This window comes from Corvus hawaiiensis, chromosome 4 (genome assembly GCF_020740725.1).
Source record: "Corvus hawaiiensis isolate bCorHaw1 chromosome 4, bCorHaw1.pri.cur, whole genome shotgun sequence".
In the NCBI taxonomy this organism is placed as follows: domain Eukaryota; kingdom Metazoa; phylum Chordata; class Aves; order Passeriformes; family Corvidae; genus Corvus; species Corvus hawaiiensis.
In genome coordinates, this window is record NC_063216.1 from 67,699,347 (window position 1) to 67,712,834 (window position 13,488).

A 13,488-nucleotide genomic window follows, 5' to 3' on the forward strand; every position below is an offset into this window, starting at 1 on the left:
TACCATTCAACATATTCTTTACCTCACAATATTAAACTTGTTTTAAATTCTGTTTCTCATTAAGTAAATAAAATTATCCAATCTTATATATATTCTTTTTTAAATGCACACTAAAAGCAATGCCATTCTTAGTAGGAATTGCTAAGGAAATGCCACATATTTTACTATGCTATACCCAGTAATTAGAAGTCTAGCAATGGAAACATGCTGAGACATGCAATATTACCTTTAAAAATTGAATGAAAGGGAAATGATAAAAAGAAATGCCTCTGTTTTTCAGTACTTTAAAAGATTCTGGTAAACTGTTGTTTATTTTAGCAGCTTCATAACTAGGTGCTACTTTGCTGTTAATACAAGGAGTTAATTTGCAGTTTCTTTTCGCGGGTGCTGCTTTGTGGCGTATTTATTGCTCATCCAGAAGATCCACTCACATTTTTAGAGGAAAAGCTCAGAGAAATAATGGCAAAGGGATTAGATGCTTCCTTATGATACATACTAAATTATTCCCAGTGTGTGTGCTATGTGGTTTATAATATTGCACTTGGACTTTTAAAACATGCTAATGGTACAGCATCTACTATGTACACTGCAACTTAAATGATGATACTGGTTTTTTTGCAAATATTAATGGCATATGATATTGCAAATACTGTAAGACAGTAGCTCTAAAAACATAGAAAGTATTTTATTTTTATATCTTTGGGTTTGGAGGGGGTTGGGTTTTTGTTTGTTTGTTTGTGGGTTTTTCTATCTACAGAATATTTAATGAATATAACCTCCACTTAGTGCTCCTTTTTGTTTAGTTGATATATTAAATGCTTACTTTTGTGGTAATCAAAATTGAGGTGATGTTAATTGTTTCAACTTCATTGTTGTCCACAGTATATTTACCTATATGAACCAGGGATATGGCCCTCAAGCACTGCATCATTAAGTGAGATATTTCTCATGCTTTCTGTTCTCTGTGTGTTCTTTCACCCTTGTAAATGAAGACAGCATAACATGAGATTTAAAAAAAACCAAGGATTTAGTTTTGTTTACACTGGAATTTTAGAAAATAATGTAGTATTTCTTGCTTTAATATTCTGTGCAATTTTGTGGTTGAAATTTTCAATAGGATGTGAATAATAAATCCTTAATCTTTGGATCCACTCACTAAACAATTGAGTCAGTAAGTTGGCATGCAAAGTGACTGGATTTTTCTCTTAATTACCTCTTTGTAACTGTACTCAATTTTATCTTCTGCTAGTACAGCTGTCCTGAGTTCACAGCAGTTGCATTTCAGCTGTTTCCTCTTTTGCAAACTATTCAATTAGTATTCAGATCAGTCCAAGAGTGGAATGGTTGATTTACACAGTACATGTATACATATACAAACTTGTTGCAGTCAAATCCTCTCATAGATTTTCTCAGGAAATATGAGAGCAATATGTGAGATAATCCCCAGTATTTTCTGAGGCCAATTGCTATTTGTGCTTTCAAAGGATCATATTTTCTTTCACAGTGATATTCTTAGCCCATAGTGTTACACAGTTTTGGTTCTGTAGAAGTTCAGATAGGTTTATTAAAATACCAGTTAGAATCATATGGTAAATGGCTGACATAACAATGAGTCTTGAAACAATTTTTGCAAAGAGTAACTAAAGTATTTATGTTAAATAGCTGAATACAACTGATCAATAAAAGAATGGATATGAGGGATGAAAGCTTGAATTTCAGTTTTGAGCTTTCCTTCAAGCACACAAACTAGTTCTGGTTTGTATGCTAATTTAACTTTTGCTTTAACTTCTCTGTGTAAAAACAGAAGTGCCATTTGGTAGTGAAGTACTTCTAACTATACAAAGAAAGTTATGCTTGAATGTTCATCACTTTAAATTAGATCCTCTAATTTGCAACAGTCAACATGGAAAAGACAAGATTTAATTTTTTTGTGTGACTAAAAACATTTATAAAACAGCACTACTTTGTGTACTGCCATAAATTATCTTTTTAGATGACTAAAGAATTATGTGCCAAAGAATGGGACTTTTACAGCAGAAACTTAATTAAGCCTTATTTGGGGTAATGATATGTATTTTACACATACCTCAGGAAAAATCTTTTACCAAAGCAATATTTATTGTTCTTTGTGGGAGGAAAAGGTTGTTTTTAACACAACAACATAAAGAGAGAAACTTAGATTTGGTATTAATTTTCTCTAATGTTATTATATACTAAAACCAGCCAGTTCTGAGTTTCTGCCTGTTCCAGACCTGGCATTTCTGTACTTTAATCAGCTCTGTTTGTGAGGAATATGGTGGTATACCCAGAAATAAAAGGACAATTTTCATTTAGGTCTGAAAGTAAACAATCTGTGTTCTCTTATGCTCTTTCTTTGGTCTTCTGTGCTTGGAATTAGGAAGATCATACTTTATGTAATCCAAATTTTCCTTTGAAAAATGGGTATTATACATAAATATGTTTTAAAATAGGATAATCACAATAAATAAACACGTCCACTGATTTCTTTGTGATGTGTATAAAATTTGATGACCGTCCATTTAGAATTAGGTAAGCTGGGCTATTTTGTTTTGAAAAGCATACCGTGCTTATTACATAGGAGGTACAACTCTGTTAGGAACACTGGTGTAAATCCTTACTATGAATCACAGAACTGGAAAGGAGGTGAATATTTTCAAGCTGTGCTGTGGTTAACCTTGGTGCACATTTGTCCAGGGTGTTTTTAGTCATTTTAAAAATCACAGGTGCTGGACACACATGAATCTCAGTAGGCAGTTTATTCCAGTACTTCTTAATCCTTTCTACGACAAATACTTTCCTAATACAGTAGCCCTTCCTGCAAAAAAAATGCAAACCCACCACCTTTTTTTTAATCTTATTGTCTTATACAACAGGGACATGGAAGATTATTCATTTTTTCTTCAGTGCAGCCTTTCTAAGATTGTCTCAGCTAAGAGTTTTGTTTAATTATCACAGAAGTTGGACTGAAACAATGGCATGTTCCATTTATAATTTCTCCTGAGTATATGATTTTTTTTTTATATGAAACGCGGGAGATTTTGGCAAATGAAAGTAGCCATGGAAAGTCTAATTCATTCAGCAAGTCAGATACAGAGAGACAGTGTATTTTAATATATCAGCAATATATGACTCATTTGAAATACATTTTTGCTCTGAATCTAATTATTTCTTATTGCTTAGCCTGGAAGGAAAATGGGACTTTTACCAAAGGTTAAAATTGGTAAGATACAAATTGAATTTGCATTCTGTTACATTGGGGGGTTTTGTATTGCCAAGGAAATATGAATACCACTTAAGTAAATGAATGTATCTAGCACTTTTAAATTATTTTCTACAAACACTCAAACGTCCTCCCGTAAGTGCAGGTCTGTACTGTAATAAAGTACAGATGACATCAGCAGGACTCTATGGCGGTGGAAGCAAGAAAATTTTTATTGCTTGATACTTCAGAAAATTACAACCAGGTAGAAATTTTATTAAAATGTGTGAATGAATTGCTACTGAAAAATACTATCAATGTGTACTTTATTTAAATTATACATAATAAACATCAGTTGTATTCAGAAGTTTATATTGTTGAGCTTGACTGCTTTGTATGTTACAGCAAATTGCAGAATTTTGTGGATTTTACTTCAGGTCAGAAACTGTATTAAAGTACTCATTCTGTTTTACAGGTCAGAGGATGGATAAAATATAATTTGCTGAAAAGGGATGAGAAAAAAGCCAGTGGAAGATTGTCGGGGTCTCCTCCCCCTGCCATGTAGCCCTGGGAGAGAGGCCCTGAGGGCACAGACACGGGGTTTCCCTGCCCCTGGTCAGCCTTGTTCCCCATGGGTTGTTTTGTGTTCCCTGCGCGGGCAAGGACCCTCGGGTCCCGTGATTGCCTCAGTTCCTCGGCAGAGCCCCGGCCATGCGGCTGGAGAAATAAACATCTCTGAAACATCTACCAAGAAACTGTCCATATGTATTTCCTTTCCACAGGACTCCTGGTTTGGTACACGTGTGTTACAGAATCCCCACTGTAACAGAAAATGGCTATAGGATAAATCCATTAAATGTACAAATATTAAGAGTTATTATACATGACACTGAACCATGCCATAAATCAAATCCCTCCTGATGAGAGAGAATTTTCTACAAGTCCTTGCAAGGAGTTTTCAAAGATAAACCAAGACTTTTCCTTGAGTTTCAATGCTGCCGGATAGTTGTTTATTAAGTCTTATCAGAGGAACAGAGCCACTAGCATGACCCAGATACAGCATAGAGCACAGAAAGCAGGAGAGAAGTCTCTAATTATCAAGATTTACACAGCCTTTTAAAGATAATTTAACCAATAGTTACTAAAAACGTATATTATTTTCACTTTCCTACCAATTATTCAGTAACATGGGCAGGAACTGCAGAATTCTCTATCCAATCATTCCAAACTACTTTTACTGCAGAACATGGAGTAGTAGAAGAAGGAGAAGAAGGTTTAGAGAACAACAACAATCCTCCATTTTGATATTTTTTACTCTTATCTATTTAGTACAAAGAGAAGCCCAAAACCTCTAAATTTTTCACCCTGTGACAATCTTACATAGTAGTCTATCACCTAATTCACACCACTGTATTTTCTAGTTCTTGTCTGATCACTGGTAATTTTTTCCAAGGTTGGAGGCTAAAACAGTGGTGTTCAGGGGGCTAAGAACCCTTTAAAACAGGCAGATAAATATTCTCGGCACTCTGGGTTTCTACAATACAGAAGTGGAACATGTGGGTGTAGACTGACAAGGAAAAAAACCATGTAAGTCTAGGTAGCTGCTCTGTATGACACAAAAAATGCAGAGTATATAATAGAAAGCTATGCTGTATAAATTAAATGTTCTTGGTCCAACCATTTATCCAGCTGTCTTTTTGCAGGATTCCATCCACTTGTTGAGCTGTGACAGCTTGATGCCATGAGTGCCCAGAGAGACAGGTCCCTGTATTCTTTGCTAGGACAGATGGTGCTGGTACTCTTCTCTCAACACTGAACAGTGATGCTGGTTGGGAGGTGTTAGGGCAATGGAGTGTATGTCAGAAGAACGGGGTGGAAAGAGTTGGGATGCTTTTCTGGGAGGTGAAGAGTGCAGTGATAGGGATAAAACAGGAGGGATCACAGACTTGTTGGCTTCAATTAGATGGAATGCATGATGAGAGGTGAGGATAGAGTGAAAATCAAACTAAGAAAGAAGAAAAACTGGTATCTTAAAATACTTAAAATTTTAGTCTGACTAGACTGGGCTGGCTAAAGATGTCTTGCTTCTGGAACTTACCAGGGCATTCTCAGGGAATAATAGTCTCACAGTCTCAAATTCTGTACATTCTTAATAGCAGTTGCACTGATTGGTTTGACTTCCATAATTTGATTAGAATGCATATAACTGAGTCATTTTTAAATTGTACTTTTATATTGTATATACTTTTGTAGACATTTTGGGCGCAAATAAGTCACCTAAACATACATTTCTGGTGTAATTTGCCATGCCCTGGGATGTGTGCTGGCAGCTAGGACTGTGGAACTTTGGGACAAGGTTCAAAATAATGGCTTTATTTATGTGTAAAGTGCAGAGGGAACAAAAATTATTACAGAAAAGCAGGAAGCCTGCTGAAATGCATCCATTTTGTATTTTAAAAATTGCATCTCCCTTGATCCAGAGAGAATTGAAAATCTGTGTGTGTTCTGGTTTGGCCAAATGTAGGAATATATCCTCTGAGAGAAGGCAGGTCACCACCACCCCTCCCCCACCAGGTTTGGGGAAAATAAATTTTCCTCAAAGGAAAGTGAAAGAGATAAAAACTATTTATTTAACAAACACACAGGAAAAGGATATATATTATATATATTATATTATATATATATCTATTATATATATATTATATATATATATATATATATTATATATATATATTATATATATTATATATATTATAATAATGCTAAATAATAAAATCTCACTGTGGAGAAAAATCCTGGGAAAGCGTTAGAGTCCTCCCTTTGGTCTCCTCGGAGCTGGGGCTTGGCCCAGGGCCAGGCCCTCTGTGCCCCGTGGAAAGTCCTCCTGATGTGCTCTGATATTGGAGCGGTCCAGTAGAAAAGGGAGAAAATCTGAAATTCCAGGGAAGGAAAAAGTTGAACTCTCAGTCTCTCTCTGGAGAAAAAGAAGCTGAACAACTGGCCAAAAGCTGACTGGGCAGCCGCAAGCCGGGCGCTTCCTCGCTCCCCTGCCGCAGCTGGGAAAAAAAAAGTCGCTATCTCGGTGTGACCTTGAACAAGCTGCAAACTGCTTTGAAAAGGTTTTGCTCAGTTTTTCCTTCCCCCTCTCAGGCCCAGTTTAAAGGCATAGAAAGGCACAAAAATTAATTTCTGGGCATAGGGCAGCAATATGGGATACGTATCATAAAGTCACCCCAAGACAGTGTGGCTGTCACCTGATTTTTTTTCTTGAGCTGTCACTATTTTATTCAGTATGGGAAATGCAGAACGAGCTCTTCTGTTTAGAAGACAGAGCAGAGGTTTTCTCTAGCTGAGTGCCTAACCATTTGCTGCAGAAAGGCAGAGCTCTTTTCTCTTTTCCTTTCTCTCCCTCTGAATCCTCATGTTCTCTTTTTGGTGGATCCAGTATGTAGATACCGTCTCCTTCAACAGGGGGTTGTTACTGGCTGTTGTCTCCTCCAGGCCAAATCTGTGTTTGCTCTGAGCATTCACAGACTTGGAAAATAAAGCATGCCTGGACTTTTCCAAGTTCTAGAACTTATGGTTAGCAAACTTGATTGTCTCTGGCACTGTAGATGATGTTTGCTGGTGGATCATTTCAAAATTACTGGGTATTTAGTAAATATCATTATTAGCACACTATCATTTATTGCATCTTTCTGTTCTGCTCCTGTGCAAAAAAAAAAGTCAGCTTATACTTATGGCTGGACAAGATCTGTCCTCAGGGCCAGATGGAAACCATTTGCTTTGTAAATTACAGTTTCGTAAAAAAGGTCAGTGGTACCACAGTACCCTGATGTTGAGTCATCGACAGAAAATGATTGCTGTGTTTTAAAGGTGGCTGCTGTGGTCTTGACACAGAGTTTTAAATTAGGTGGAGTTTGAAGTTAAGGAAATGATCCACATGTCCAAATTAAACAGATTTTTGGTTAGAGAAGCCCATGGTGGAGCCAACTATATTTGTCATGGATGCAGGTCTTTGAAGAGATGTACAAGAAGAACTTGGTATTGAAAAGGGCCTACACATTTCTGTACCTTAAAAAATCTTTGTAAACTCCAATTGCATTCTGAACCACCTAAATATCTTTAAAATTATCATGGCTGTAGCAAGTTTCAAAAATTCTATGGTAAGAACATAAATCCAGAAAACCTGACTTTTTAAAGCTGTTTTAAGAAGTTTATATGCAGTGAACAGAGATAGCTTGTTGAACAGCAGCATACTTTGAGGAGCAGGAAAATTCCCTGAAGGTATTAGCTATGCAAATAACGCCAGTGGGAAGAGACACATGTTGCGGTGAACGATGGCCAAAGCCAGGAACAGCTGGATCAAGTGGACCCAAAGGTCCATTGGTTTGATGCTGCCCCAGCCCAAAAGCCCTGAGCATTCAAAAGGCTGTGAAAAATACATAAATCCGTGCCTTACCATTGGCCACAGCCCTCCCCTCCCCTTATTTCTCATTTTTGGTTGTATTTCCAGAGAGTTCTATGTTCTTTGGTTGTTAATTGGTCCTTGTTTCCTCCCTGCCTACCCCTTCTCCCATGTGCTGTAATTCCTTCTCCCCACCTCGGTAACACCCTCTGGCTGATGTTCCATTGGTTACTGTGTGTTTTCCACGCCCTGATCGTGAGAGTACAAAACTCCCTGCAAGCCATGTTTCTTCGGCTTTTCTCCGTGGATTTTGCTTTCCAATGAATCCTTGCCCCTCACAAAGAAGTTCCTGCTCTTCTTTCCTACCTCCTTCTCGCACCCTTGCCATCGTTGGGCAAGGTGAACCTGACCCGAAGCTTCGCCTGCCCTCCTGCACTGGGGTTGGCTCCATCCACCCCCATTCGGAGCAGGCAGAAGATTGCCTGGTGCTCGGGACAGCGTGCTAGCTGGCACAGCATCTCAGCAGAGACATTATTAGCAATTTTCCTACCTGATTTTTCCCTCTGTAGCTAATGAAATTACAGCGTATGGAAAGTTGTGTAGCTAATGGGGACATACTCTTCTGTAAACCCCAGTGGCATCTTTGCTGTGTTTTCACGCTGACATCTTACTATTAACGTACATATCTTAAGTGCAAAGTTCTTTGCAAATGTGTAAGAAAAAATTCTCTTCAATGACAGGACACGGGATAAAATTAGAAAGTGTTTTTGTATTTTTGCTATCAGCCAATTACCGTATCAAGTTTAAACTATTGCTTTAGTGTATTACTGTAAAGTTATAACAGAAATTACATTACAAGCATAAATGTTTTCTTATATAAAATTTGCTTTAGGAAAAGTGACGAGGGATGTTATTAACTGTGTTCCTTTCTGGTTTCTTCTTCATACTTAGAATTGCACATTTTAAGTGTTGCTTATCAGATACTTCAGCATATGATGTAGTAATCCAGTACTGAAAATGGTTATGGATATGGGACAGTTTAGAATGTAAGCATGTGGTAACTATTATGCAGAAGTGACATCCATGTGTGTTATGTTCGAATCTTTGAGGCTGCTGTTCTTTTCACTGGCCTAGCGTTAAAGTATCAGTAAGTACTACTTCTTTTTCTTAATTGTAATTCTCTCTTCAAACTGATCTTCATTCTATGCTTTGCTGTTGTCCCATTTTGTCACCTATGTTCTCCTCTGTATGTTCAGCTATAATGTAGAAATGTGAATATGAGATCTGTGAAATTACTGCAAATGCAGCCTTCCTTCCTTCATTCCGCTCTCCAGGCCCAGCGATATCCATATGACTGAGCATTGCTATAATGCCATAGAATGGTTTATATTGTGTGTGAAATGCCATAATATAGCCAATGAGTTTGGAATTCAAATGTGGTTAGATATATAGAATGACAGAATCCAACTCCACTGAGATAATTATCACAGAGTCACAGGCTGGTTGAGATTGGCAGGGATCCCTGGAGTTACCTGGTCTGACCTCCAGCTCAAGTAGGGCCACTTAGAGCTGTTTGCCCAGAACAGTGGCCAGATGGCTTTTGAATAAATATCTCCCAAGGACAGAGACTCCACAATCTCCCTGGGCCACCTGTGCTCAGTCACCCCCATGGTATAAAAGGGTTCTCTGGTGTTCAGATGGCACCTCCTGTGTTTCAGGGTGTGCCTGTTGCCTTTTGTCTTCTCTGTCACTGGGCACCACTGAAAGAACTCGGCTCCATCTTTGCCCCTGCACCCATCATGTATTTGTATACCTTGCTAGGAGCCCCCTGAGCCTTCTCCAAATGAACAGTCACAGCTCTCAGCCTTCACTTATAAGGAATACGCTCCAATCTTTAGCCATCTTTTTGCTCATTGTTGGATTCTCTCCAATATGTCCATGTCTCTCATGTACTGGGAAGCCCAGAACTGGACACAGTCCTCCAGGTGTGGCTTCACTAGTGCTGAGGGGAAAGATCACCTCTCTGGATCTCTTGGCAACACTCCTCCTAATGCAGCCCAGGATACCACCCATCTTCTTTGTGACAAGCGCACATCACAGGCTCAGGTTCAACCTGGTGTTTACCAGGACCTCCAGGTCATTTTCTGACAGCCTGTTTTCAAGATGGGTGCCCCCAACATGTGCTGGTGCCTTGAGTTGTCCCTCCCCAGATGTAGGATTTTGCTTGTTGAAATTCATGGACCCCCTTTCTCCAGCCTGTCAAGGTCCCTCTGGATGGCAGCATGACCCTCTGGTGTATCAGACACTGTGCTCCCAATTCAGTGTCATCTGCACACTTGCTGAGAGTACACTCTGTCTCATTGTCCAGGTCATTAGTGAAGATGTTAAACATGACTCAACCCAGTACTGACCCCTAGACTAAACTGCTAGTTACTGGCCTCCAACAAGAGGCTCACTGACAAAAAAAAAAAAACAACCCAGAAAACCAAACAACAGCAACAAACCAATCAAAAAGCCCCCAAAAACTAAGTGTGGTCCAAGATACTAATGTGGTGTTCACAAGTAATTGGTACTTGATTCTACTGCCAAATCAGAGTCCTTCTGGATGTAAAAAAAGCATCTTAGTTCTTCCCGATTCTACGCATGGAAGTACATGTGACTGAGCGTTTGGAGGTTAATTCCCTTTGTGGCAGCATTTTGCAATAGTTTCAGGTCAGTAATATATTTCTCAATATGACTCTGTGCTCCTCTAAGCAGAGAAGTGGGGCAGGAAAACTAAAAGCTTTTATGATCCATGTGAGAGGTTTAGTGCTAGTGTGAAAGTGTACTTGATTCATTAGGAATCACCTGCATCCCAACTATTACTCGTCTGTTTTGTCATGAAGAGTCTGAAAACAGCTCGGAAGTGTTCTCATGAGAAAAAAACTCCTCTGCTACAACTAGGCAAGATCCCAAGAAATGTTTTTGATTCCTGGCACAGTATTTCTGAAGCAGGAGAATGTTACTGATTGACTCTTTTCTAGCCTACACTTTAATCGAATTCAAATGCATAATAAGAAAAGGAAAATGTTTTTATTTTCAAAAAAAAAGTTGTATTTTGATGTTTTGAGACTACAATGCATTTATTATTTAATAGGATAATACATGATTGAAATTGTTGATGCAGCCTATAACAATTTCAGAGTGATTTCTTTTGGTTTAGAAAATGACTGTGTAATTATGAGTGAGAACAATTTACTTTCTAGATTGGTGATGGAAAAGAACAACTGGCCAAGAATAAAAAGTATTTTGGTCATGGTTTTGGCTTTTATATCACAGGATAAAATAACATTCTCAATGATACCAGCATGCAAATTGTTTAGTGACAGAATTTAGTCCAGTATCATAATGAACTTTGGCAGCTAATAAAGAAAGCAAGCCAAAATAAATCATACACAGTCACGTCACCTCCTTTATGGGTGTTGTACTTAGATATGTTAAATCCTTCTATGATTTTGTTTTCCTTATGTATTTGAGTATAAAACTAAAATCATCATAATGTTTCTTGTGTTTAGAGCTAAAAATATGTAAAGAACAGTTGTGATAGAATTACGTCTTGTATACAAACTGCCTTTCCTGTCATGTTATTTAACTGATTCCTATCTAGTGTTGATTATATCGGCTGGGATATCAGTATGTTGATTGCCATCCATTTGCCTTTATCTTACATATCAAAGACACTAAATACAATTTGTGTCTCTATAAACTTTTTACTTTCCATTTTTGTTGATGATTAATGTTTTCTGTAGGCTCGAAATCAAACATTATGTCTAATTACATCTACTCAGTGCTATTTTAAACTAGTTGTGATGAATCATGTATGACAGTCTACAAGGGCTTTTAGAAAACATTGATTTATTAAGCTGTTTCTTCTAGCTCTGAAGATACACAGTAGTTCTTTTTAAGCATGAAACATTATCAGTGTGCTATTGATATTTAGATTAGCTACATGCGTTTTTATGTTGATATGTATCATATAGCCTACTTGTGCCATTCTTTTGAAGCTCTTGTGGATGGTTTAATGTTGCTGCAAAACTATTTTTCTATCTTCTTTTAGAGATTGAAAATAATTCTGAGATTCTTTTCCTTTGACATTTTTTCAGCTGGCAAACTGAGTTGAACTGTCTGTTCAATTATAGGGTACAGATGTGATGAACCTTTCCATTCGAACTTACCCGAGCTACAGTTCTGACCTCATCTTTCCAAGTAAATCCAAGATTACATAGATTTTGGCAACATGCTTTTATTGTTAGTGTTAAAACAGCAATTATATTAACTGTGGGTTAGGTCTGTTCAGCTGGCTAAATGTTTGCCGGGTTTTTTTGATGAATTAATTATCTGCAATTTTAAAAAAATTGCATTTGTGTACTCTAACTTTGGACTGTGATGCGTTCATTAAATAGTAGTCTTTGACTAATATCTGCATGTGAATATTAATATGATTCCAGCTCAGACTGTCTTTGGCAAATCAGTGTGTTATTGTGCTGGAGAAAATGAGTGTATGAGATGCATGGGTTATGGCTCAGCTGTTTGTGGTATTCCTCTACCTACTCAGTGATCTTGGAGAATCATTTGTCTTCCATGTGTGACTGGGAACTGCCTTTAAATGCTGCGATTCATATTCATAGTGCAGGAGCTAGAATTTCCCTAGAAGCTTTTGAAGTGTTTTATTTCCAGTTGTGGTCATAGTATTGACAGACATATCCATTTTTCCTGTATTCTGTCATGGAAAACATGGCACAAAATAATCTTTTCTGTGTTTCATGTGGCTCTGTAGAGAGAGGGGCACTGCCTCTGTAGAGCACTGTAGTTCATTCCTTAAGGCAGCACTCCTAGGACATGCGCTGCATGTCAGGAAGGCAGGGCAATTGTCTTCATGCAATTGTAACACTTAATTATTTCCTGGCTCTGGACAGAGAAAGAAGGGGAATCAAGGGAGAAGTTAGTGAAAAAAAGAGACTTAAAGAGCTTATAAAGGAAGAGGAAGGCTTATGATTTTCTTTTAGACATGGAAGTTCTTCTGGGGCCTTTTTGATTAAATAGTACAGAAACATAGAGATGTAAACATTAAATTGTGTTTTGTGGCTGTGGTGTTTGATGGAGGGTGTACTTTACAGTACATTTTTGAGAAGCTCAGAGAAATAGCAATTAACCCTGTAATGCTGAAGTTTTTATCAATTGTTAGTCATTTCCCCCATATGTATGTTTTTCAGATATAGTATTGTCTTTTTCCTTGTGCTGCCTCCTTGTGCACTACCTTCATAACTCCTGTATGCTTTTTCTGTTCATGCAGTCTTTTCTCAATGCATTTGCTACTAATCACTGTCAGATCATGCTAACCTGTATTATCCTTGCACCAACCTCCTATTTCTAGTGTTGTGTTCTTACATTATTTGTAGTTGCAATTACTGTCCATTCTACCACATCCTCAGTGGGGGGGTGTCTGCAAATGCCAACATACAGAAAACCCTAATGTATTTCAGCTACATTTTCAATGAGAGTTTCCCCCAGGCACAGATCCACTTTTATTTTAATTATAGAAAACTAAACCACCACTTGAATATTTGTGTCTATTTTGACACAATTCTCTAGTATTATTATAAAAAATGAAATGTGTGATAACTTTAAGCAGTAAGGAATAAAATTATAGTGCATTGTAGTTAAAATAATAGAATTTCCAGCTACTCTCTGAAAGCTCCAAAGGCCATCCAAGGAAAATAGTATCAAGGACAATTCCAGCATTCAAAACTTCAGACCATTCTTCATTGCTAGAAGTCTTTTCATTTGTTGATTCCAGGTGTCTAATCAGTCCTGCTCTTAA

The 13,488-nt window shown here is 37.7% G+C and overlaps 1 protein-coding gene across 1 annotated transcript in view; it reads left to right on the forward strand.

Moving 5' to 3' along the window:
- FBXL13 (F-box and leucine rich repeat protein 13) overlaps window positions 1-13,488 on the forward strand; it is a 72,725-nt gene that overhangs the window by 2,807 nt on the left and 56,430 nt on the right. The window contains 5 exon segments of the mRNA XM_048301890.1: window positions 358-525; window positions 1,994-2,061; window positions 3,701-3,781; window positions 4,033-4,103; window positions 4,764-4,807. Coding sequence (XP_048157847.1) covers window positions 358-525; window positions 1,994-2,061; window positions 3,701-3,781; window positions 4,033-4,103; window positions 4,764-4,807 — 432 coding nt within the window.